Source organism: Colossoma macropomum, unplaced genomic scaffold, assembly GCF_904425465.1.
Source record: "Colossoma macropomum unplaced genomic scaffold, Colossoma_macropomum, whole genome shotgun sequence".
Classification (NCBI taxonomy): Eukaryota; Metazoa; Chordata; class Actinopteri; order Characiformes; family Serrasalmidae; genus Colossoma; species Colossoma macropomum.
The window spans coordinates 10,928,547-10,951,725 of NW_023494799.1; the positions used below are offsets into that span (position 1 = coordinate 10,928,547).

The 23,179-nt window shown below is 39.6% G+C and overlaps 3 protein-coding genes across 3 annotated transcripts; 1 reads left to right on the forward strand and 2 right to left on the reverse strand.

Moving 5' to 3' along the window:
* Window positions 1–1,652: 1,652 nt before the first annotated feature.
* On the forward strand, window positions 1,653–4,657 carry rps15 (ribosomal protein S15). The gene is made up of 4 exons (XM_036586574.1): window positions 1,653–1,711; window positions 3,040–3,125; window positions 3,466–3,700; window positions 4,505–4,657. Exons 1-4 carry the CDS (start codon window positions 1,709–1,711, stop codon window positions 4,616–4,618), a joined length of 438 nt encoding a protein of 145 aa, XP_036442467.1. The 5' UTR covers window positions 1,653–1,708; the 3' UTR covers window positions 4,619–4,657.
* Window positions 4,658–5,952: 1,295 nt separating this feature from the next.
* abhd8b (abhydrolase domain containing 8b) lies at window positions 5,953–13,195 on the reverse strand. Its single transcript, XM_036586573.1, has 5 exons — window positions 12,988–13,195; window positions 8,638–9,368; window positions 7,163–7,333; window positions 6,814–7,030; window positions 5,953–6,439 (listed from the first exon to the last, which is right to left on the reverse strand). The coding sequence occupies exons 2-5, from the start codon at window positions 9,357–9,359 to the stop codon at window positions 6,143–6,145; spliced, it is 1,407 nt and encodes a 468-aa protein (XP_036442466.1). The 5' UTR covers window positions 9,360–9,368; window positions 12,988–13,195; the 3' UTR covers window positions 5,953–6,142.
* Window positions 13,196–18,474: 5,279 nt separating this feature from the next.
* dda1 (DET1 and DDB1 associated 1) lies at window positions 18,475–21,747 on the reverse strand. Its single transcript, XM_036586744.1, has 5 exons — window positions 21,355–21,747; window positions 20,215–20,295; window positions 20,054–20,105; window positions 19,825–19,886; window positions 18,475–18,877 (listed from the first exon to the last, which is right to left on the reverse strand). Exons 1-5 carry the CDS (start codon window positions 21,361–21,363, stop codon window positions 18,773–18,775), a joined length of 309 nt encoding a protein of 102 aa, XP_036442637.1. The 5' UTR covers window positions 21,364–21,747; the 3' UTR covers window positions 18,475–18,772.
* Window positions 21,748–23,179: the final 1,432 nt, after the last annotated feature.

Below are 23,179 nucleotides of genomic sequence, written 5' to 3' on the forward strand. Positions count from 1 at the left end.
AACTGTAAACTAAGATGTAAAGAAGAATTGCATAAACATTGTTTAAAGAAAGTTAGTGCGATCAACGAAAATACTGTTGATAATATGCCAGTAATTAGTGATCTTTGGCATCACCAGGATTCGTACTTTACAAACTTAACAAAACTCTACAAGGTTGCCCTCTGGGCGTATACACACACACACACACACACACACACACACACACAGTAGTACACATGCAGCAATTTCTGTTTCCATTTTTCCAGGGTGTCATTTTGCACCTTCCTGGCCCACGAGTATCCAGAGCAAGTTCACAAAGTGGTGATGATTAACGGTGGTGGCCCTACAGCTCTGGAACCCAGCCTTTGTTCAATCTTCAACCTGCCCACATGTGTGCTGCATTGTTTGTCACCGTGCCTCTCTTGGAGCTTCCTCATGTAGGAATACTGTACAATTATTTCTCTAAAGTAACTGTTCTCCGTACTGATTTCATCAATCAGACATCAGAGTCGCTTTAAGAGTTTTAAAGCGACTGACAGTGTTTACAGAGGTTGATATAATCCAGTATTTGAGTATTTTTTGTGTAAGCCAATATCATAGCTGTCAAAAACAAAATTTCACTTAGTCCATTTGTGATGAAATATGTACACCATGCAAAGGGCAGCTAGCAATTCCAAAAGGTCCAAAACAAATGTAAAAAAGTAAAAATTAAAAAGCTAAAAAATGCTAATAACAGCAATGATATTTCAGTTAGTATACATTTGAAGAAATATGTATGCTTTATATTTGCAATTTAAAAGTGTGAAAACTGGTGGATTGAGATCGCTGTTGGAAAATTTCAAAGATGTGTCCATAGTGGTTACGTTGCTCTCTCCACAGATTCTACTTCTGGACAGAGTCAGCTCTGATGGCCTGGGGGAAGGAGCTGTTTCTGAGGCAGGTGGTGCTTCAAAAGCGAGAAGACAAGAACAGGGCATAAGCTTGAAGGAGGCATCTGAGATGATAGACTGAGCCCTCTCCCAGCATCAAGATGCATTCATGTGCTGAAGTTGTAGGAGGTTAGTGCCTATGATTTTGGAAGCAGTTCTAACAGTCTTGCAGTCTGAGATCCTGAGATGAGTCAGGCTGCCAAGCAACACCGTGATGGAACCAGTCAGGACATTTTCTATGGTGCAGTGGAAAATGTTGAAAATAACAGACGTGTTCATCTTTAGGTCTCATCAGGAACGTTTGTGCCTTTCTGAGGATACTGCTGGTGTTCAGGGACCAAGAGAATGAGTCTGACATCTGCTCACCTAGGAATGTGAAACTGCTGACAGTTTCAACAAGTGAGCCTCAATGTGCTCCCTTGGTTTCGGTGACAATCCGGCCGCATTACTGTTGTGACAACAGACAGACAGATCTTGGATCTCCCTCCTGTAGGCAGACTCATCGTTATTGTGTTTCTTGTAGAAATTCAAGTAATACTGGACAAAATAAAACAACTTTTTAGTTATAATCCACACGTTATTAATATATAAGTGAGTAGTTGACTAAAATAAATTAACATGAAGTCGTAATCAAACAGCCAGCTCTCTATCGCCCCCTGGTGCGCACGTCTACCCAGAGCGCCTGTGCGGTAGTTCATCATCCGTCCGGCAGGGGGAGACTCTGACTGTGAGCGGACACAGAGCGGCTTTTTCAACACGGTCGAGGCGCAGAAGCTTCCTTTTCCGGCGAATCTCTCAAGATGGTGGGTGCTGTTTTATTAGCGTTTTACTGGAATCTGAGCGAATCCTCAGCAAATACGAGCAAATGTATTACAGTTATTGTGCGTTTGGTGTATATTAGAGTTACTCGACCTGTTTATGTCGGTATTTTTGGCAGGCGCGGGCTGGTTTTCTCGGATTAAGGCTGTAGCTGTTGCTAAGTGTCGTCAGTCGCGGGTTGGCGTTAAACCCGCTGCTGTGCGGCCTTTAAAATGTGTAGTATTTACTGTTGGTGGCGTTACAGAGGCTGTACTTCACTTTATACCACAGACCGTGGCGTTTTGGGGAGGTCTGTGTTAAATAAGTGTTGTTTTCAGTGAGCAGACTGGCCGCTGTTGGGCTTCTCTGGAGCGCCTTAACAGTCGGAGCGTCGCATGACTCGTTTGGAGGCTTCAACCTGGAAAGACGGCTTTACCAACACATCAGATTAGTTTTCCCCTTACCCTAAGTCTGTTCCCATCGAGCAAGTCATGTTTAGTGTCCCAAATGTCGTTCTTAAGCTTTGACCTGAAGCTACAGAGCTGATGTTCGGTCAGCTAAGAAGTATTTTAGTCGAGGTCTTTCCAAAATAATTATGGACGCATGTAAACTTGAGCAAACCACGTTGTTCCATTATTAAAACAAACTTTTAACGCCAGACAGATTTGAAAATAAGTAAGTTTCTAGTCCTCGAGTAATAAAGGTTGGTCTTAAAGGGGAACGCCACCGCTTTAAAAAAATTAAGCATAAATGGTGCTGATGTAAACAGTCATTCAGAGTGGTTTGGTGTTCAAATGCTCCATTCTAGAGAAACTAGGCGAGTCAAAATTGTTTACGGTGGTGGTGATAGGAACCAGTCATCCACCTCTCAAAAGCTCCCTCACAGAAAGTTATTGCATTAAATGGCTTGATAAATGCTGCCTGTTGTCTGACAGTTTTATGAGTTTTGTGATAAAGTATTAGCTTAATACATATTTTAATACGTTTATTTTGGTCTATTCATATTGTAGGTGTGCATGCAGGGGGTTGTAAGGGCAAAAGAAAGTTGAGATTTATCAGTAGTTTAACCATTATCAACGTTTCATATAAAAGCTCAGAAGACGTGAGTAGGTTCACTGGTGATTTTGAATAGTAAATAAATGGTGGTATTTGTGTTGCTTTTGTGATCCCTGCTTCCCATCATCACCACCACTGTAAAGAAATCATTTAACGTTTTGTGACAACAAAGTACGTTAAACCACGTTGTATGATGTTTTTTTCAAGGACTGAGTTATTCAGAAATTTTTCAAAATCAGTGGAATGCCCCTTAAACTCTGTCTCAACTAACTTGCAGGCGGACGTCGAGCAGAAGAAGAAGCGTACCTTCAGGAAGTTCACCTACAGAGGTGTGGACCTGGACCAGCTCCTGGACATGTCCTAGTGAGTAACTGGACTGCTTCATATTAATGTGAAACGTCAGGTCTGGACTTGTTCGCCTACATCAGGACCTGTTCAGTACACCAAAGCTGACCCCTTTAAATACAGTTCTCCTGTGATTGGACTTCAAACTGCATTTAATTTGCTAGTATTGTCAGTTACGACTTGGTTTTACAGAAAGATGTCCTGTTATGTTCCTTGTAGAGGATTAGATAACTATACCTGTTGGTGTTGCAGACCTGATTCTTTTAAACTTGCATTCCTACATTTCTGATGTGGTTTCTTGCTGTCCTTAATATTATGCATGTGATATTAGGAGCTTAAAATAATGTCTGTTCTTCAGTGAGCAGCTCATGCAGCTGTACTGCGCTCGCCAGAGGAGGAGGTTGAACCGTGGGCTCAGAAGGAAGCAGCAGTCTCTCCTGAAGCGCCTGCGCAAGGCCAAGAAGGAGGCCCCACCAATGGAGAAGCCTGAGGTGGTGAAGACCCATCTGAGAGACATGGTCATCCTGCCAGAGATGGTGGGCTCCATGGTCGGCGTGTACAATGGCAAGACCTTCAACCAGGTTGAAATTAAGGTAATGCAATGGAAAACCTTACATTTCTACACGTGTATAATTGTGGATTGAGACCACTGAGGAGTGCTGGACCTGTAGCCAGATAATTGAAGCCAGGGATTTCCAATCTCAGTACTGGCAACCCCACACTATGGACATTCATGTGCTTTGTCTCCTCTAGTACACCTGATTTGACTCTTTAACAAACATTTTATTTAGGTTATGCAGTTATAGAGTAGAGAAAACACAATTGTGCTAGGAATTGGGAACCACCTGACTTAAGCCAAAGGTCAAGGCTGTCCAACATGAGAAGAGGTTAGATATTTCTATCAGGTAGTCCTGAAGTTACCTAAATACCTGCTTGTTTCAGACACATGAAGACTGCTGATATTGGTGGGTTTGGCAGTGGTGGTCTGGGGAAAACATCTTCACAGAATTGCTGTTTTGCATTTGTTTTTAGCGTTGACTACATATGTCCAGTTTATTTATGGGGCAGCTGCTTTCAGAGTTGTGCCCAAGGAAAGTTGAGTGGGCATAATTGGTTTGTTTTATGCCTTGGCACTTCATGCCCAACCTGGGATCCTCAGGTTAAATTGTGCCCTGTGTTTTATTTATTTATTTATTTATTTATTTATTTGCTCAGTTTCATGAACAACTCAATGTACTGTACACGAATGACCTTTGGTTTAATTTCGGTAATGTCACTTTGGTGTACTGTCCTGTGCAGAGTAGATGAATGCTGTCAGATTAAGATAACAGGATGAGAACAGTAGAGACAGTGGAAATAGTGTCTGACTAACATTTTCCCCTTGTGTTTTTCTGCAGCCTGAGATGATTGGCCACTACCTTGGAGAGTTCTCCATCACATACAAGCCTGTTAAGCACGGTCGCCCTGGTATTGGAGCCACCCACTCCTCTCGCTTCATTCCTCTGAAGTAGAAAGTGATTGATGTAAATAAAAGTGACTTCCAACATTTATGGAATTTGTATCTTTTTTTTAATCCAAAAAATAGCAGTGCATACTCGCAAAAGCATGGTAGGTTTAGGCTCTAAAACAGGCCTCTTCTTTTAAGAGGTTCAGGTGGGCTGGAAGTAAACTGGGGAGTAGATCTTCAGGAGCAGGGTTTGGTTTCTCTTTAAAGCGTTATATTTGTTTTTGCTTAAAAAGTCTGGCTATGCTGAAGAAGATTCAAACCCGCTGGCACCGTTTGCTTTCTGCAAAGCTGCTCTGCCGCCTAGTGTTCTCCCCTTTTCTGTCAACGAAGGTACTAAATTCACAGGTGCTGTAACCTCCCACTCTGCACCCACCCCAGGGTACATCTTAAGCACCCTTTTGGTGGGGAACATAATTGGAGTCTTGTTTTGCAGGTAAATACTTTGAGTTGCCTTGACTCCATACATTGTTTCTTGAGCCCAGCCTTTTTTATTTTCCATGAACAAATTATGAAAAGTACAAATAAGTGCTTGGAAAAATGAATGTAAAACTCATTTAAGCTACACAGTAAATGTGCTGCATGTTGTACAGAACCTGTTTTTTCACAGTGTGAATGATTCATAATTAATAGAAATAATGCAAAATTAACTTGTTTCCTGTACCAAATACATTTATTTTCAAAGTACAAAAACAAAAATATACATCCCAAATGAGGCTTTAGGTCATGTCAATATTTGTAGTTACTGTGGAAAAACTAAAACATTTCTCCGTTACGACTATAGTCTCTATAGGTTTAACACTATTTGAAAAAATATATAACTAGAGACAAACAATTTCCTTTTATTTACATGTATAACACTCACTTTGATGCATTCAAGTAACTACATCAGGAAAATAAATACTTCCCTGAAACTCAACACTTGCGTAGCTGTTTTTCCTGGAACATGCCAATATGGCACTGATTTTTACAAAACAGCACAGGTCCCTCATATCTAAATATGCAATGCTGCTTGCTAGACAAAAACAACAGAAGGTAGTTCACACTTGTGAACTGACATCACATCAGTGTAGCCAGGCCTTTATAGTGTTACTTAAACTGTAAGCAGTTACTGTATGTTTGTCCTTTGCCACTATTCTCAGACAGGCAGTTTCATGGTTTCTAAAGTCATAACTGTTGAATGAAAATGTTTTCAACTGGGAGAATAACAGAATAATAATACCAGTTATGCAAAAATGTATGGCTACATAGACGTCGCATAATTGATTCAAAGAGTGCATTAAAAGGTTTTGAAACTGCCATGGACCGTGTGCCATGTGAACATATTTGAGTCATGCCACTTTTTTCCCTTGTTGGATATTTATGTCTACATTATGTGCTTCATTTTACAAGAGATACTTTTGCATCATCATGCTCATCATACTGGGTCATTGCTCATCCGTAGAGCCTGCAGAAGCTCAGGCAGTGTACTTTTTCACAATTAAAAAAGCATAAACTCTTATACGGCAGCCAGACTGCCCTTTCGTTTGTGTTACTTTCTTGTTTCTGCCTCCTCTTGGCCAGACTTTGGAGCCGTTGTTGGCCTTGTCAGGTCTTGTTCAGGCTTTGAGGCCATAATCTTGGGTGCAGTTGTCGGCCTTGCTGTCTCTTTAGAGTTGGAGGTTTTGTTAGCGATTGGTGGAAGTGCAGAGTCTTGTTTGGGTTTTGAGGTAGTGGCCGGCTGCCACAGGAAAAACTCATGTAACAGAGTGTTAACTGTCTCAGGGCATTCCATCATTACCATGTGGCTTCCCTCATCAATGACCTTCAGAAAGCCCAGAAGTAGAATCTGTGGAGAGAGCAACGTAACCATTATGGACACATCTTTGAAATTTTCCAACAGCGATCTCAATCCACCAGTTTTCACACTATTAAATTGCAAATATAAAGCATACACATTTCTTCAAATGTATACTAACTGAAATATCATTGCTGTTATTAGCATTTTTTATTTTTTTTATTTTTACTTTTTTACATTTGTTTTGGACCTTTTGGAATTGCTGGCTGCCCTTCGCATTGGGGTACGTATTTCATCACAAATGGACTAAGTGAAATTTTGAATTTTGTTTTTGACAGCTATGATATTGGCTTACAGAAAGAATACTCAAATACTGGATTATATCAACCTCTGTAAACACTGTCAGGCAGGGTTAAAACGTTTACCTCCGCCATGCGCTGGTCCTCTTGTATTGGCACAAACTTGTCATACATGCCGTGCACCAGGAGAGTGGGCACAGTGATTTCAGCATGATAGACCTCGTCACCCTCCGGCCAGTACTGACCACTCATCATAGACCGCAGCACAAAAGAGGACACATTGAAGGCATTTTTCTCTTTAAGAAGTTTCTTTTCCTTTGTCCCCTGATGGGCAAATCCAGCCCTGTGAGAAACAAGTACAGTTTACATTAAGTCCATAAGAGGTTTAAAACTCTTAAAGCGACTCTGATGTCTGATTGATGAAATCAGTACGGAGAACAGTTACTTTAGAGAAATAATTGTACAGTATTCCTACATGAGGAAGCTCCAAGAGAGGCACGGTGACAAACAATGCAGCACACATGTGGGCAGGTTGAAGATTGAACAAAGGCTGGGTTCCAGAGCTGTAGGGCCACCACCGTTAATCATCACCACTTTGTGAACTTGCTCTGGATACTCGTGGGCCAGGAAGGTGCAAAATGACACCCTGGAAAAATGGAAAAACAAGTTGTAGCATGTATACTATTGTGTGCATATATACTCCCAGAGGGCAATCTCGTAAAGCCCAACTGTATTTTTGTTGATGGCGCTAACTTTACAGCTCATTAACTGATAGATTAGTTGGGATCTACTGGAGGATAGTGAAGGTTTTTTCTGTTTTGATTAGAAAGAAACATTTTTACAGATAAAACTGTAAATTTACAGAATGTTCTGTACATGAACTGAAGGAACTGCCCAACTCATAATTTAACCAGATTTTCTGTGACGGAGCTGTCTGTTAACTTTACAGAAAATGTACAAGTAATTTTTCACCAGTACATATCCCAGTTTTACACAATTTTTCTTTACAGTTTAATTTACAGTTTGGCATCTCTGTTCAAAAGTGTAGAAGGAAGCTAGGAAGCAGTATATATACACTCACCGAGCACTTTATTAGGAACACATCCTTGTTCCTACAGTCACTGTCCATTTTATCAGCTCCACTTACCATATAGAAGCACTTTGTATTTCTACAATTACAGACTGTAGTCCATCTGCATACTTTTCACCCTATCCTTCAGGACCCTCACAGACCAGGTACTATTTGGGTGGTGGATCATTCTCAGCACTGCAGTGACACTGACGTGGTGGGGGTGTGTTAGTGTGTGTTGCGCTGGTCTGAGTGGATCAGACACAGCAGTGCTGCTGGAGTTTTTAAACACCTCAGTGTCACTGCTGGACTGCGAATAGTCCAGCAACCAAACATAATCAGCGTCCTGTTGGCAGCGTCTTGTGACCACTGATGAAGGACTAGAGGATGACCAACGCAAACTGTGCAGCAACAGATAACTCTACATCTACAAGGTGGACCAACAAGGTATGTGTGTCTAATAGAGTGGACAGTGAGTGGCTGCAGTATTTATATATATTTCAGATGTGTCTAAATGATCAATGAATCTGTAGAATCTATAGAGCATAAAGATTTCAAAGGTATAATACAATTAATGTCTGGGATTCCTCACATTTTAAAAGTGATCAAATCTGAAAGCAGATAATTTGACAAAATATTATATGTATTATATTGAATAAAACATAAAAAGATGTCTAGTTTAACTTTTGAATATATGTTGCACATTTTAATATCATATACAGAATTTCAATAACAGCCTGTAGCCTAAGTGATTCTAAACTTTTGTATTATTATTTTTGTACTACAGGGAAAGTATGTTCAGAAGGTTCTGCAGAAAATCCAGCACTTTTCCTTATTTTTTATCAATGGACAAGGCTGGACAGTCAGAAATGAGTCCTTACCCGTAAGAATGTCCAATAAGAATATTCCGCCGCTTTGCGTATCTCTTGAATACTATTCGAATATCCTCTGCCAGGGCATAAAACGTGTAGGCAGCGGTAATCTGAGGGGCAGAGCTCGCACCATGTCCGGCGAGGTCTGGGGCAATAACTTCATAGCCAAGCTGGGAGAAGTAGTCCAGCTGGCTCCCCCAGATGTCCAGAGACCCGCCTACTCCGTGTATGAAGAACAAGGCCACGTCCGGGTGTGTTTCTTTGCAGCAGGTGATTTTGCGCTCGCAGTCAATCATGACAGAGCGTTTGGGTTTGCGCCGCCTGCGCTGAGGCTGCTGAGGCTGCTCTTGGGGTGTTACTGCATTAGAGTCTCCAGCTTGTCTCGAGGCTGGGTGATGGCTGTCCAGATCCTCCACCTCCACAGTGCTGTCTCCATTCTGACAGCGCACAAGCTCCGGATGTGTCGCCTCACTCACATTCTCTATCAGTAACTGACCATTACGGTACACTGTGATTTTCCTCTTGCAGCTCACGCTGCCTCCTTCTCCACTGCCTGGCTCCTCCACCACTGGCCGGTCAGGGATGATGTGCCGGACCCGCAGCACCCTGCCGGGCTTCACCTCCACAAACTCAAAACCGTCTGCAGGCTCAGATGTTTCAATCGGAACCACAACGTTGGCAGATTTACCCGTTAAACAGCAGAGAATTCCATCCATAAAGCTGGTCAACATAGCGATTACCTGTGTTGAAGAGAATTTCTTCAATTGGTGATGTTATTTTTGTTGACAGGTGGCAAATTTTAGACTTGTGTCTTCAGTACACGGTCAGAAATAAAGGTACTGTGCAGGTAGATTTTGCATTCATCAAACTACAAACAATGTAAATGTATCCTCAAAGGTACAACAGTGGTTTTAAGGTCCAATTGTGTACCTTAAATAAGTTATGCCCACTGGGAAGGTGCAGATTTATTATAACTTTTCATAACCAAATGTTTTAAAACAAAATTAAAAAGCCTGGGGGCAAGACGGGGTGTGTGGAGTCAGTCTAAATAAAACAATATTTAATAGTTAATAGCTTTGTGTTTCAAATCTTCCCCTATGAAATGGGACCCTCAAATAAACAAGAACATTACCTCATAGTGGTGCTCTGTAGGCAGCCCTGCCGGTCTGCACTGATAGCAGAGGAGGGTAAAGTTTAGCAACCTCACTGCTGGGCTTTATTTAATTTTAGGGAATCATATCAGGCCTTCAAAGGGGGGCCTTCAAACCCCTAATTCTTCAGTGTTATGAAGCTGAAGTCCACTATTCATTAGCTTCTTGTTTAAACTTTCTCATTCCACCTTAAATGGTGGAATGAGAAAGTTTAAGGTGGAATGGGAAATTTAGATAGCTAACTACTGAGACAACAGCATACTACCAGAGATTTTTTATTCTTTTTATGAAGAAAAGGACCATAATACATTGAAATGACATTAAACTAAGAAAGTACAGTGGTTATTCTATATATACCCACTTCTGTGGGTTTCTTTGTTTTCTTATCTTAACACTCTGTTTGCAGTGAGCATCTGAAAAACCCGCCCCTCTATCTCAACAAAAATCAGGACACCCTTCCTCTAGGCGTGAGCACGCAAAACGGAGTGGTAAGGGCTAAGTAGTAGGGGCAAGAGGTGAAATGGGAATGGGCCAAAATGTACCCTTGAGGGCACCACCCCAGTGACAACTTAGAACCTTTTTTCTGAGAGTGTAGTTATAGAAATATAGAGGAGTAAAAAAGCAGGAAAATAGTGCCTTAACATGAACTTCTAATCAGAACTGACCTTTTTTACCGTATTAGTACATAACCCTGCTAAGCACAATTCATATAATTTTAAAAGCAAAATTTTATGACTTTTGCCGCCTCTTAAACACCTCCTGAGTTTTGATGATGTCACTACGCACCAGTGGGCAAAGAAAAGTAGTATCAACTAATAATATCATGTTTCACCTCCCTCTACCATCACCCTCACCTATCATCGACTCAGCTACCTCAGAGACCCTCCCTGATGATGTGTTTTAGTACAGAAGTAAAATACATTATGATTTTTGATTCACAGGTACGTCTTTCAAACTAACTTCTCATCATCTGACAGGCTTCTCATTGTTTCCAATGGACCTAAATCTCATGTTCACTGATAGTCACTGGTTTTCATGAATCTGTTTCTCATTTTTCACTCTGATAAGCTTCTAACAGTAGTCATCAGCTATTTAGTGATTAATCTAATTTATTAGTTAATTATCTAACAATTATAATTATCTAACAAATGACAGGCTCATTTGTTATCTTTGGTTCATATTCACTATTATATATTCTTTGTCAAATCTTTATTTTTTATTCTTATTGCTCATGCTGTGCTATTGCTTTTCTACCCGGTGTCGACCAGAGGACGATGGGTTCCCTCTTTGAGGCTTGGTTCCTCTCTTTCTTCTTCCTCTTGGTCTTAGGGAGTTTTTCTTTGCCACTGTCACCCTTGGCTTATTCATTTGGGGCCTGGACCTGGATCTTCTCTAAAGCTGCTTTGTGATAATGCTCACTGTAAAAGGTGCAATGTAAATAAATCTTCAATTGAATGTAATTACTTACAGCTATGGATGGTAAGATGCATGTGATGTTCAGGGATTTTAGTTTGGTATACACATAACATAAGTTTGTCAATTTACAGCTTACTGTAAATAAATACTAAAATTGGAAAGAGCTTATATAGATCAGTTTGGAGATACAGAGGGCCAAAAAGTTATCCTCCAGATTTCAATAATAACATGACTGATGTGCACCTATGCATGTTTGTATAACATAACACAATTTTAATGCAAAGAGCAATGCTTGAAAAGTTCATGCATTTAGCATGATATCCTAATAATATCAAAGTTGGCACCTTTTTTCACATAAAACTAAAAATTAGGCCACTTTTAAAAGTCGCAGCCTAAAAAATCCAATAAATTCTCCAATTAAATAAACAAAGCAATGTAAAATAACAGTTCAGATGTACAAAAGCGACTTCGATCAATCCAAATCTCACACTTCAAATCAACATCTGCCCTTTTCCTTTGTATACACTGTAGGCTAATAATGTCTTCTAAATACTGAAGATGTTTGTTTACAAACAAGAGACATGTGCCCAAGCAAGAAAAACATGGCAGAAATATGTTAACATGTTCCCAGTCTAATCTTTGAGGACCCCCAGATGGTCAATCCTTTCACTGGAGTCTGACCATACATTACAACACTGGGTATGAACAGATATGCACTGTTTTACCACGCCTGACTTAAAGTCGTCCATAACATGGAATCTCTTGGTCCTCATGATAATGAATCAGGATATGCCGAAAAGCTCTCTGGGTTATTTTGGCTCATAAGTGAAGATTACCTTCCTTGAGCATCAGTGGAATGAGTACTGAAAATCTGCACTTAAGTACAAGTGCAGTGCTATTACCTTGAGTACTATTACTATTTTGAAGACTCTAAGAACTTATTCAGGAGTATAAATATAGTTCATCTGAAAATATATTTACCTTTGATATGTTATATGCATTGTGAGTCATTGGAGCAAAGCCTGCTGATTATAAATATAAAAGGAAAGGATTTATGACATGGCAGACATTCAGAGCATGCTCCCAGCGTTACAACTGAACTGAGTAAATAAGAGCTCAACACGGAAGAAGCGTTCATTTTCTGCTTGTTGGTGTGCAGGTCTGATTACAGGTGTACTTGAAAATAATCAGTCAAATTACATGTTATGACATTTAAGATGTATCCTTACACCTAATATGGATGCAAAGACAGGCTATATTAAAAATACCCTAATTTCAGCCTTTTTAGGTTGGCCACTGATGATACAAGCTCTGAAGTTTCTATTTCAGTCTACTAGCAGTTGTTGTTTTAGGGCTGCTGGCAAAGATCCCTCAACATAGGTAGGCCTAAGTCAGCGTTGTTTCATTCTATTCTTATATTGCTATAGAAAAATATATGTTGTTGTCCAATATTTCACAATTCAAATCTAATGAAACTATTTTCCAAGCCTGACATAAACAATATAGTTAAAATATTTCATATTCAACACACAGTGGTCATACCTATCCCTACAAAAATAACTGTTGTTGTACTATAACCTGAATTATAATGTTGTATAACAACTTTATATTCATTTATAAAATGTTCACCTCTTATAATATCCTTGTTAATACTGTTATAGTAATCTATAACATTGTGCAGTAATATGAATGCTGTAGAGATTCCTGTAACAGTACTTACACAACTTTTCCCAATTTCACTAAACTGGCTCGATATTTTCCTGGTATTCAGTGTGCTATGCAAGTCTCTTACCTGATAAATAACAGACTCAATGCATAGAAACGTCGTATTACTCGCTCTTCTCCCAGTTGGTGTTGTGGAAAAAGACGAGCGATAATCTGTTGTAGCCAATCCAATAATCTAATCTAACTGGAATCTGTTGATCTGCGCCAGATTTCAGCTCACTTTACAGGTCCATTTACTCTCTCCGGGACACTTTCGAACCACGATTAATCGTTATTCGTCTTTACTCACAACCCTGCATATTTCTTTAAGGTGTAGTGACAGACAGAAGTACAGATTAGTGAGGGATTACACCTGCTGGACATCTGCGGCTACAGCAGCCTCGCCTGAACCTCCTCCGCTGCTCTCCTCCAGCAGCCGGGCCACCTGAGAGCCTGCCTCGTGCTGCCTGAACGACGCGCTAATGAGCCAATAGGAACTCAGACACGCCTTCGCGAGACCAATAAAACGCCGAGGAACGTTGCCGTTACCAAGCTGTTGCTATAGTGAGATACTAAGGGTCCAATCAGACGCCGGTTTGGCACATTAACGAGACTGTTCACCAATCAGGGCTCGTTTGTGCTCATGTTGTTGGTGATGTGGACAGAGAGAAACGGGGGAATATCTGCATGGCCAAGTCACTAACCAGTTACATTTAGCCAAGTTAATACTGATAATGAATACAAATACTTGTATTCAGTTATTTTTGTAAGGCAATTCAACTAAACTACGTTTTTACTTACACTTCAGTCCCTCACGTGTAGTTCCTTATTCGGTTTTTGGGTTTAATTTAATGCTGATTTGTTGGTTCACAACATGGACTGTTTTGCTGTTGCTCACACCCCACAGGAGGATCCCAAAACCTGATAATCTTCAGTTCTTGCGCTGACAAATGTTGGATGTACTAAGAAGCTTCATTACTTCATCACCACTCAATTTTTTTTGCAGATAATTTTACTTTTGCTTACAGTGCTTGAAACTAGATGCGGGACATCTGTATCATAATTTATTAAACATAGTTATTATGTATTATGGAAATGATTTTTTACTGTATTCAAAAGGACATTATTTCAGCTATAACTTACCAATCAATGCTTTGCGCCTAACCTTCCATTTTACTTTATAAAAAAAACAAAAACACACGCCATGTTCAGATCAGTGCTACTCTTGTAAAGCCACTATGCAACACTTCAGAATCTCTAGCTACACTATGTAAGTTTTGGGGATTTGGAGACCTCTTTGGTGGAAATGTGTAATTGCATGCAACAGGCAGAAGAACATTTTGTAATGTTGATTGTGCTTCAGACTCCTTCTCCAAGCGAATGAAACTGATTGTGAGCGCATAGAAAGAGCATTCAATAAGGACTTGGTCAAAACTTGTCTGTTTTTATAATTATAGTCTGTTATTGTCATCATATCTTTGTCAGTATAGTGTTGATTTTGATGACCTAAACAGAGCCAGATTTTCTTTTCGAGTCTGTGCACATGGCATTAACTTGTACAGATGTATGACGTGGTGCAAAAAAGTCCCGCGACCTAACACCTCTGACTTTTATATTAATATTCCAGGCTTTACAGGGTGACCTACAGCACAAGACGCACACCATATTTTGGCATGTTTTTGTCTTTCTGACTAAGGAATGATACATATTTTAGATTCAGAAAGATGTTGCTTTAGAAAGCTTAAACATCGAGTTGAATTAATCTATCAAAAAAATTGCTGGTAACAAAATGTCTGCGAGAAAGATTGCAGATGAATTGACAACTCCAAAATCAAGCGTGAAAAAAGTTCAAACAGTTTACATTGAAAACTAAAGGTCCAACATGTCTGTGTGTGAATCGGGGGTGCAATCTCAGGCACTCCAGCCTGAAAGAAGGGATAAGCAACACGATACTAACCAGGGGCATAGCCAGAACCTTTTCAATGGGGTGGCTGGGTTAGACCCTTACATTTTATTGGGGTGGCAAACTGCTAAGGAAAAAGGGGGTATAGTAACATTATGAGAAAATAATATTTATAACAATATTATTGACTATTAATAATAGTATACTGTAATTATAATAAGATATAATTAGATCTATAATGTTTAAATCTAGCTTATGTCTTTATAAAAGTATTCAGCAGTAAGCAAGTATTTAGCTTACATGATAAGCAATAGTAGCTTATTATCTATTACTCAATAGATTTATTCACCATCTTCCTGTTTTTTCTGAAATGGTTCTATATAGAACCATAAACACTCAAAGAATCCTTTGCATGATTAAAGGGTTCTTTGCATCATAAAAGAGTTCTTCAGACTGATGGAGAATTTCCTGCAGCCGGTTCTATATAGAACCTTTTTGAAAAGGGTTTTTCTATTGTTAGAAGCTTGACACTGTAACAACAGAAGAAATTTTTTGGTGCTATATAGAACCTTTTCCTCTCACTCTCTCTCTCTCTCTCTCTCACACACACACACACACACACACACTCTAAACCACTTATCCTTCTGGCTCGCGGGGGCTGCCGGAGCCTATCCCAGCAGTCATTGGGCACACCCTGGACAGGTAGAACTAATATATAGAACCATCTACAGCAAATTCTTTAGTACCATTTCATGATGCAAAGAACCCTTTATCATGCGAAGGGTTCTTTGAGTGTGTATGGTTCTATATAGAACCTATTTCTTTACTAAGGAACCCATGAAGAACCGTGTTATGTGTATGTAAGAAGAAATCACAAGAAATCATTGGTGAATGTCAGAATTTTTGTGAAAACTGTAAGTGGGTTTCAGAATTTTCTTATTGAGAGCAGTTGATGAATGAGGCCCACTGATGGTAATTAAATTTTTTTGATAGTTACCTCATCTTACCATCATATAGCCTACTTCATATAATGTAGCTCAAAGAGCAGCACTGTTCAAATGTACAGGGCAAATTATAAGTGTAGTAGCAAAATGACAAAGGGTAACATTTCAGTTTTGTGCAGCGTTCACTCACTATGAGATACACTGATTACTGAGTGCAGCACCAGATCATAACTGACTGGCCCTGATGGCAGATTTCCATCATAAAAACATTCAGACAAAGAAGTAGAACTTTGCTGTGGTAATTGTTTTATTGATGATAGCTGGCTGTCTTTACTCCATTTACCTGGGGTGGCCAGAATTGTGGCAATGCTTCAAAAGAAGGTAGCACTGGCCATATCTCAGCTATGCCCCTGATGCTAAGCTAAAAACAAATACTAAACACTAACTTACATAAAAAAGGCAATAAAGTTTGAGTACTTGCCTTACTTAAGTTTTCTATTATTTACTGGGATCGTTTTAAGTTAGGAAACCTGCTCATTATCACGGGTTATTAAAACTTTAATGTTATTATGAATAAATGGTCACTTTACTGTGGTAAGTGATAAACCAACAAGACAAACTGTATACAGAGAGCACCCCAAGACTACTTCTGAGCACTGTAGCTACTGTTATCTACTTGTACTCATTATTTCAGTTAAGGAACAAGACTTTTACTTGAGGATGGTTCTCAGTCCTGGTCCTGGAGAACCACTGCCCTGCATGCTGCAGTATTTTCCTTAATCGAACAGTTTGCCTCAGGAAGGGCTTGTAAATTAGCTGCATTAGGTCTTTTGAGAGCAGGGGGAACACTAAAATGTGTAGGCTACTCGAAATACCTCTGCTCAGCTCTTACTGTGACAGAGTGGGAGGTAATTGTGAGGAATGAGATACAGGGACACTTTCCTGGGTCTTATTATTTTTTAATTCCTCAAATAACAATGTCGATCTAATGTATAAAGAAATCGGGAAGGCTTCCAGGAGAAAATACAAATTAAGGGAGGTTCACCCGTACACAAATATGAAAGAGACAAGGGACAATTTGCTGCAACTTCTTGGTGTTTTGTTTTTTTCTGAATGCACTCCACATATTTAATAAGGCAGGATTATAGCTATGTACTCTTGAGCGTGTTGGTCTGAGCAATCAGAGGCAGGCAACATGACACTAGAAACAACGAAATATAGCAGCTGGGTGTTTACAAAATGTGTAAAGTGTGTTCTGAACTTTAAAAGTGTTTCTATAAGGAAAGAGGGGCATCTTATGCTCATCATCACGTCCAAAACACTTAAGAACTGAACCCAAAACCTCCCGTGGTGCTTGGTCAGGTGAAGACCTTAAACTGATTTTGCTGCAAAGCATATTGTGAACCGCATACTGTGCATCATATCACACAGCTGGGATGGTTAGAGATACATGTACAGGTAAATCTGTGCAATAATGTTAAGGTTAGAGTTGGGTATAGTAGTAGGTTTTACATAAGGACTGAGCATTGGAGTTATATACACAGCCAGAGCACCCTTTCCTCACAGTCCAGCCTGTAGTCAACAGTGTCAGTTTAGGCGCCTTCTATTGCCAAACCCTCCGCAGAGCTGCCACAGAACATACGTGCTTTAGCCAACACTAATGGCTTCATCTGCATTTTAAACTTTTTAATAACAGAACAAACACTTAATGAAACCAGTTAAGGGGGTTAAAGGAGCACTTAAAGAGAAACTATGGACACACATTTCCTTACTTAGCATTTCCTCATGTAACACTTCCAAGCGCAGTGGTCTGAACACAGTGAACACGACATAGTTCAGGTACACTGTGGTCACATCATACCAGGTGAGACACAAAAGAAAGCCACATGCATAAAGCTTTTTCAACTGATCTGCTCTGTTAGTTATTACTGACATCTGACCTGACCATTCATTCATATTGAGTCAAGCACATCAAATGGGGGAAAAAAACCCTGCATAGCTCTAAATGCTTCAAGAACAGTATCTCAGACTCGGAGCAGGACGCTGACTTCACAGATCTATAAAACTAGCACTATCATTATCCAAGCTGGGGAGAACTACTAAAAGGCACAGGATCCAAGCTGGTCAAACCTGAATGGAACACCAGAGTGGAAACGCAACTGCCTCAAAAACTGAGAAGCGAATCGGCTTAGCATTCTATACTCGGCCATTCTGCATCACCTCCAGATACATCCCTGATAACAGAACAAAGAAAAGCTGTCAAACTGTTGTTTCACAAATCCAAATCAGCACCATCGTGACATCTCCAAGACATGATCGAAGCAAGAGATCAGAATCTTAACAGTGTGTCCATGCACAAGTAGGCACACTCTAGGAAGATCTCCCATGACTTCCACCAATACTCCTACATCTATGTTTCTCCAAAACAAAATTGCTTCACATGTAAGAACTAAGGCGCCTATTAGGCACTCTCTTTATAAGAACAGCAAAAAAAAACAACAAAAAACGTCCATAGCTGAGCTAGTGGGAATAGTTCTTAAACTAGACCATCAAAGATCAAAGCAGCCCTCTAATCAGTGTTAGATGATCGTGATTTGCACGCACACCTGCGACCAACGCTGTGATGCACTCTAAGCTTTCCACACACTGCCAAACACCTCCATGTTGAAGATCGATGTGTCTTTGAGCTCGCCCTAAAGTCTCCCTATCCTACCTGAGCAATTTACAGTGCATCAGGTCCACAGAATCTGGCAGTGGAAGCTAACCGCGCCCCCAAGTGTTTAACACTAGGCTGTAAGGATGCACAACGGGGACAGTTTGACAGGAGGCGCTTAATTTAAAAAAAAAAAAAAAAAAAGCACACCATAAAAAAAGGTCTTATTCTCTCCTTTTTTCATTTTTTTTTTTTAAAGTACATCCCAGTCTCATGTGCAGGTGTCTACATGAGGTGTAGACCAGGTATTATGAACTTCTGAAAGGGCTCTAATTTTTGTGCCTGTCCTTGTGCTGTTTGGTAATGATCCCATTTAGGAGTCTTCGTTCATTTCCTGACTGTCGGTCCGGGCGATTTTGCGTGGAGGTGCAGGACTTCCTCCTTCACCCTGCTCCTGCTCCCGCTTCTTGGCTGCATTCTACACACAAATACAACGCAAGGCAACTTGTTATTGTCATTATTATGGCTCATTATCAGCATGCCTCCGCTAGCCTCATGGGGCCAAGTGTGATCTCATAACAAGAATACACATCTGAGGACAACTTGTTAAACACTCATTGTGCTGGACTGTGGATTTGGGGAACTTCTCAGCTATGCCAATTTTACGTCCACGGGCTTGCTGTTCATCAGACAAGCGCACCATTGCTGTCACCAGCCATGAACTCTGCCTTCAAGGGGTGCTGGACGTGTGTGAGACTAGATATTTGCATGCTATAGAACTGCAATACAACATCCTTGGATAAATGAAGCTACTTATTTTGACTTAATTTAGTGGAGAATTTTCAGTGGATTACATTTATAACAATAGCATAATATACAAAATATGTAAATTGCCCATATTTGAAAAAGTACATTTGATACTGAATGATACTGGTTACCAATCGCATGCTGAATTTCACATATGTTTAAATAAAGTATTTAAATACATGCAGAAGAGGGGATGCTCTGGATACAAAAAAAAACATCTGCCAAATCAATAAATGTAAATGTCACTATTATCAAGAGAGGCTAACATAATAATCCAGTCATGAAGTCTGATCATAAGTGGTCACTGGAGACACATTTAAGATCCATTGAAAAGCTAGGTGTAAACAGCTATACATCTCTCTGATCACTCGTGACCACATCACTCTAGATGGCTGTTAATACTACATATGAACAAGTAATGATATCAGCACACTGATTATGTGCTTAAGTGCTTTTGTAAATGCTTAATCAGGAATCACTGCTCTTCCATCAGGTACAGATATTATTTTTTCCCTATTGTATTTTCAAATGATAATGGACAAAGCACATAAATAAAACACATACACATCTCAACTTCAACTGCACCCTACTTTTTAGAACAATATTTAGAATACACACCTTTTTGTCCCACTGTTGATGAAGGTAGCGCAAAAGAATATTTGTTTTCTCTGTAACAATAACTGTGAAGAGAAAAAAACATACAGACTGAAATCTATCCACAGCCTAAAATTCACAATGCAATTGTCAAAGCACAAAATTTTATTTTACTGTAAAAAGCCTAAATAAATAATGAGACACATGATGTTTGTCCTCGAAGTCCATGATGAAAATTTGAACGAACACTTACTCTGCTCCGAGGGGTATTCCCGCGTAGGCAGATATACCGATGGTCTTCTATTCTGTAACAGATGTCAAGAACTTCTCAACTGACTGTAATCCACAAAATAACTACCTATCTTTAAAATATCAAAACATTCACATGTTGAAACAATTAAGTAAAAAGATTACCGATGCTTTGCACACGGAGTCTGCATGGAATCTACTGAAATTGGTCTTGTTGTATACAGGGAGACCTTTCAGGAAATCCGCCTGCAAACAATTTATTTAGAAATGGGTTACATTAAAGTGTATTTCACTTTAATAGCTTTCACCTGTTCTCTGTTCTATGAAACACACAGCATCTCTATCAACGTTAGCAGTACAGGACATGCAAAATGGCTTTATTATCCAGGTGTGAAGGCAAATTAGGCTCTGTAATTAAATTCTATGACGACAAAAATATCTCAAAAGGGACACAGATTCACATCAGGAGAGTGAATACAGAAGTCAGCTCACAACGATCTCATATGAGTCATACACATCATATGAAAAATGCCATAAAAATGAGATGCATAATGATGCACTCTTTCACATGTCTAAGCTATACAATCCAAACACTTCGACGTGTCTTTAAACCCAATCAGACTGGTTAGCAGGCTTCTGTGTGCGTTAAGGTTAGTAATAAAGCGAGACGGCCAGGGCGCCAGCTATAGTGTAAGTCATTGCCAATCTTGGGCGTTCCCAATACAGGCATCGAGCTGGCCAGCTGAGTGCATCGCTGATGATACAGTGATAACGTTAAATGTTATGTTTCATCTCGTTTAACAATGACGTAAAACACTGGTTAGCTAACTTGGCCGTTGTGAATAGTGACGGTTTTATTCTTGAGCGTTTTAGTTATCGTTAACTGCTCGACAGTAGCGAGCAGGACAGCGTGTGTAGCTTTTGGGTTCAACATTATCAGCTAGCAGAAGCCCGGGTGGGTGAATCTGACAGAAAGCTAGTGGCTAACGAGCTAACTAAGATAACGTACAATGCCAACGTAAACAACGTTCACGTCTGGCCCAAATCTAACGCATTTTTCAAATTATCAGCTACTTATTTTCAATACGGACAACTTGGTGTGAGACAAAACAGCCAAACCGGGGTGTCCAGTCCAGCTAACACATGCTAGAAAGTTGACAACTAAAGTTAGCTAACTGGCTAACGCGAGCCAAAATAAGGTTCGCTAGCTAGCCAGGTTAGCTGCCTAGCGCATTTACATAGCTACAGCTGTTAATTAACGCGGTCTCTGACGGCAAAAAGGTAACAAGCAGGAAAGGAACTTACTTTATCCATCGTGTGGCCTTTTTCAAAGTGAATCCAAGAATATTGCCTTCAAGACGGTTTGCTCTTCGCTACGCTAACGCTAGCACAGCACAGCACAGCACAGCACAGGGCCCTGGGCGCCCCTCAACTGGAGACACTTCACACTGCTGACTTCGGCGGATCAACACAACGGACGGAAAAAAATAAAAACGTTTAGACAAATGAAAACCGTCCAGCCAGCTCGTGTTCGGGTATCTGACCGCGTCTGATCTGTTTTATCGGCTGTCTGTCCCGCTCCGAGTAAGTTACACTCAGGGTGTGAAGCCTGAAGCTCAAGCTTTGTGGAAGACGAGTGCAGCCACAGCGATCCCGCAGAGTGAAGCAGACGCACTGCGCTCAATACGCCACCAGTTCAGTTAAAGCGCTGTGTCCGGTTGCCAGATATTTCCATATTCACATTCCACGTTCAGTATTTCGTTCCTATAAAGTGAAGCTTATGGAAGCCTATTCCTATATATGCCCATTCTCGCCAGGTAAGTTTTTTCACCTTTGATTTAGACTGGAGTATGCCAAAATTTGACTTGATTTTCTCAAAATATTGGGTTAGAATCTCGGTATGATTTATTTTTTCAAAAATACAGACTTATTATGTCGAATTAAAGACTTAGCATGTCGTAGTTAATTATGTACTGTGTTGAAATTACATTTTCTCAAAATATGACTTACCATGTTAAAATAATGACTTATCTTCTCAAAATGTTGATGTTTAAAAAAGCACTGTCAAAATCACGACTTAGATTCTTGTAATAATTATTTATTGTACTGAAATAATTGCTTTCGTGAAATTTAATATTTTTTTCCGACATAGTAAAAAAAAATATTGAGAAAATCGAGATAACTATTTAAAAAATATTTTGATATACTGAGTTAAAAATCCTAGAAAATAAGTAATTATTTAGAAATACTAACTCAAAACTTGACATACTTCTGCCTGACTTCCATAGTGAAGCTTAATTACATTCAGGCATAGTTTTGTTACACTGTTCACACAAAAATAACTTCCCCAAGAAACAAGCAATATAATAAGGCAATCCAGTTATTGGTTGTTATCAATAATGAATTTCAATGAACAGCTTAAATAATATTTCTGATTCAAATTATTTTCTTATTCTACATTATCTGTATCAGTTTATTTGCTTGGGTGAGTTGCAAATTCATCAAACCAGCCTCTCCATCAATGTGAAATTGCTCAGAAGGTTCGTCCTGACTGCCTCAAAGATAAACTACAGCATTTTGTTCTCATAATTTTTCATATTCAAAGAATTTTTCATAGTTTACCCAACAGAGAATGATAAAAGCAGGCAGATTAGAGCATTAGAGCAGGAGCAGGCCATACATGTGTTAGAATATGATATTAAACCAGTACAAAAACAGAAAGGAGAGGTCCTGATTTCTAATGAACATCTGCTTGTCACTGATTTAAAAACAGCATTAAACAATACAGAACTACACAGCAAAACTGTAAATTTAAAACTGTTTATTATTCCATTTCAGGTCTTACAAAAATATGACAAAATAAATCAAAAGAAATAAATAACCCCATTTTCCTATGATCATTTTCTTTGAAAAAGAAAGAAACTTTACAGTGGTATATTGGAAGAGCATGTTAGTTTGTGAGGTTGCCTTCAGAGAAGGAATTCTACACACTTGAGTTCTACTAGCCTCTCGTTCCCCGTCTGTACCTCCACGTATCCGCTTCAGAGTGGCGTTTTCTCAAAAGTTTAAATCAGTAGCCCATTAATATTTCACAGTTGGGTTGAACGTAAACCAAGGTTCCTAAACCACG

What these genes read in the sequence shown, in the direction of transcription:
- rps15 (XM_036586574.1), top strand. An exon ending in CAGCTCCTGGACATGTCCTA is followed by an intron (nt 3,126 to 3,465) that starts GTGAGTAACTGG and finishes TCTGTTCTTCAG; the next exon opens with TGAGCAGCTCATGCAGCTGT. An exon ending in TCAACCAGGTTGAAATTAAG is followed by an intron (nt 3,701 to 4,504) that starts GTAATGCAATGG and finishes GTTTTTCTGCAG; the next exon opens with CCTGAGATGATTGGCCACTA.
- abhd8b (XM_036586573.1), bottom strand. Translation starts at nt 9,359, where the DNA reads ATGTTGACCAGCTTTATGGATGGAATTCTCTGCTGTTTAACGGGTAAA. An exon ending in CTCTCTTGGAGCTTCCTCAT is followed by an intron (nt 7,031 to 7,162) that starts GTAGGAATACTG and finishes TGTTTCTCACAG; the next exon opens with GGCTGGATTTGCCCATCAGG. An exon ending in AGGACCAGCGCATGGCGGAG is followed by an intron (nt 6,440 to 6,813) that starts GTAAACGTTTTA and finishes CTCTCTCCACAG; the next exon opens with ATTCTACTTCTGGGCTTTCT.
- dda1 (XM_036586744.1), bottom strand. An exon ending in ACTCCGTGTGCAAAGCATCG is followed by an intron (nt 20,106 to 20,214) that starts GTAATCTTTTTA and finishes CATCTGTTACAG; the next exon opens with AATAGAAGACCATCGGTATA. An exon ending in ATCAACAGTGGGACAAAAAG is followed by an intron (nt 18,878 to 19,824) that starts GTGTGTATTCTA and finishes ATTTGTGTGTAG; the next exon opens with AATGCAGCCAAGAAGCGGGA.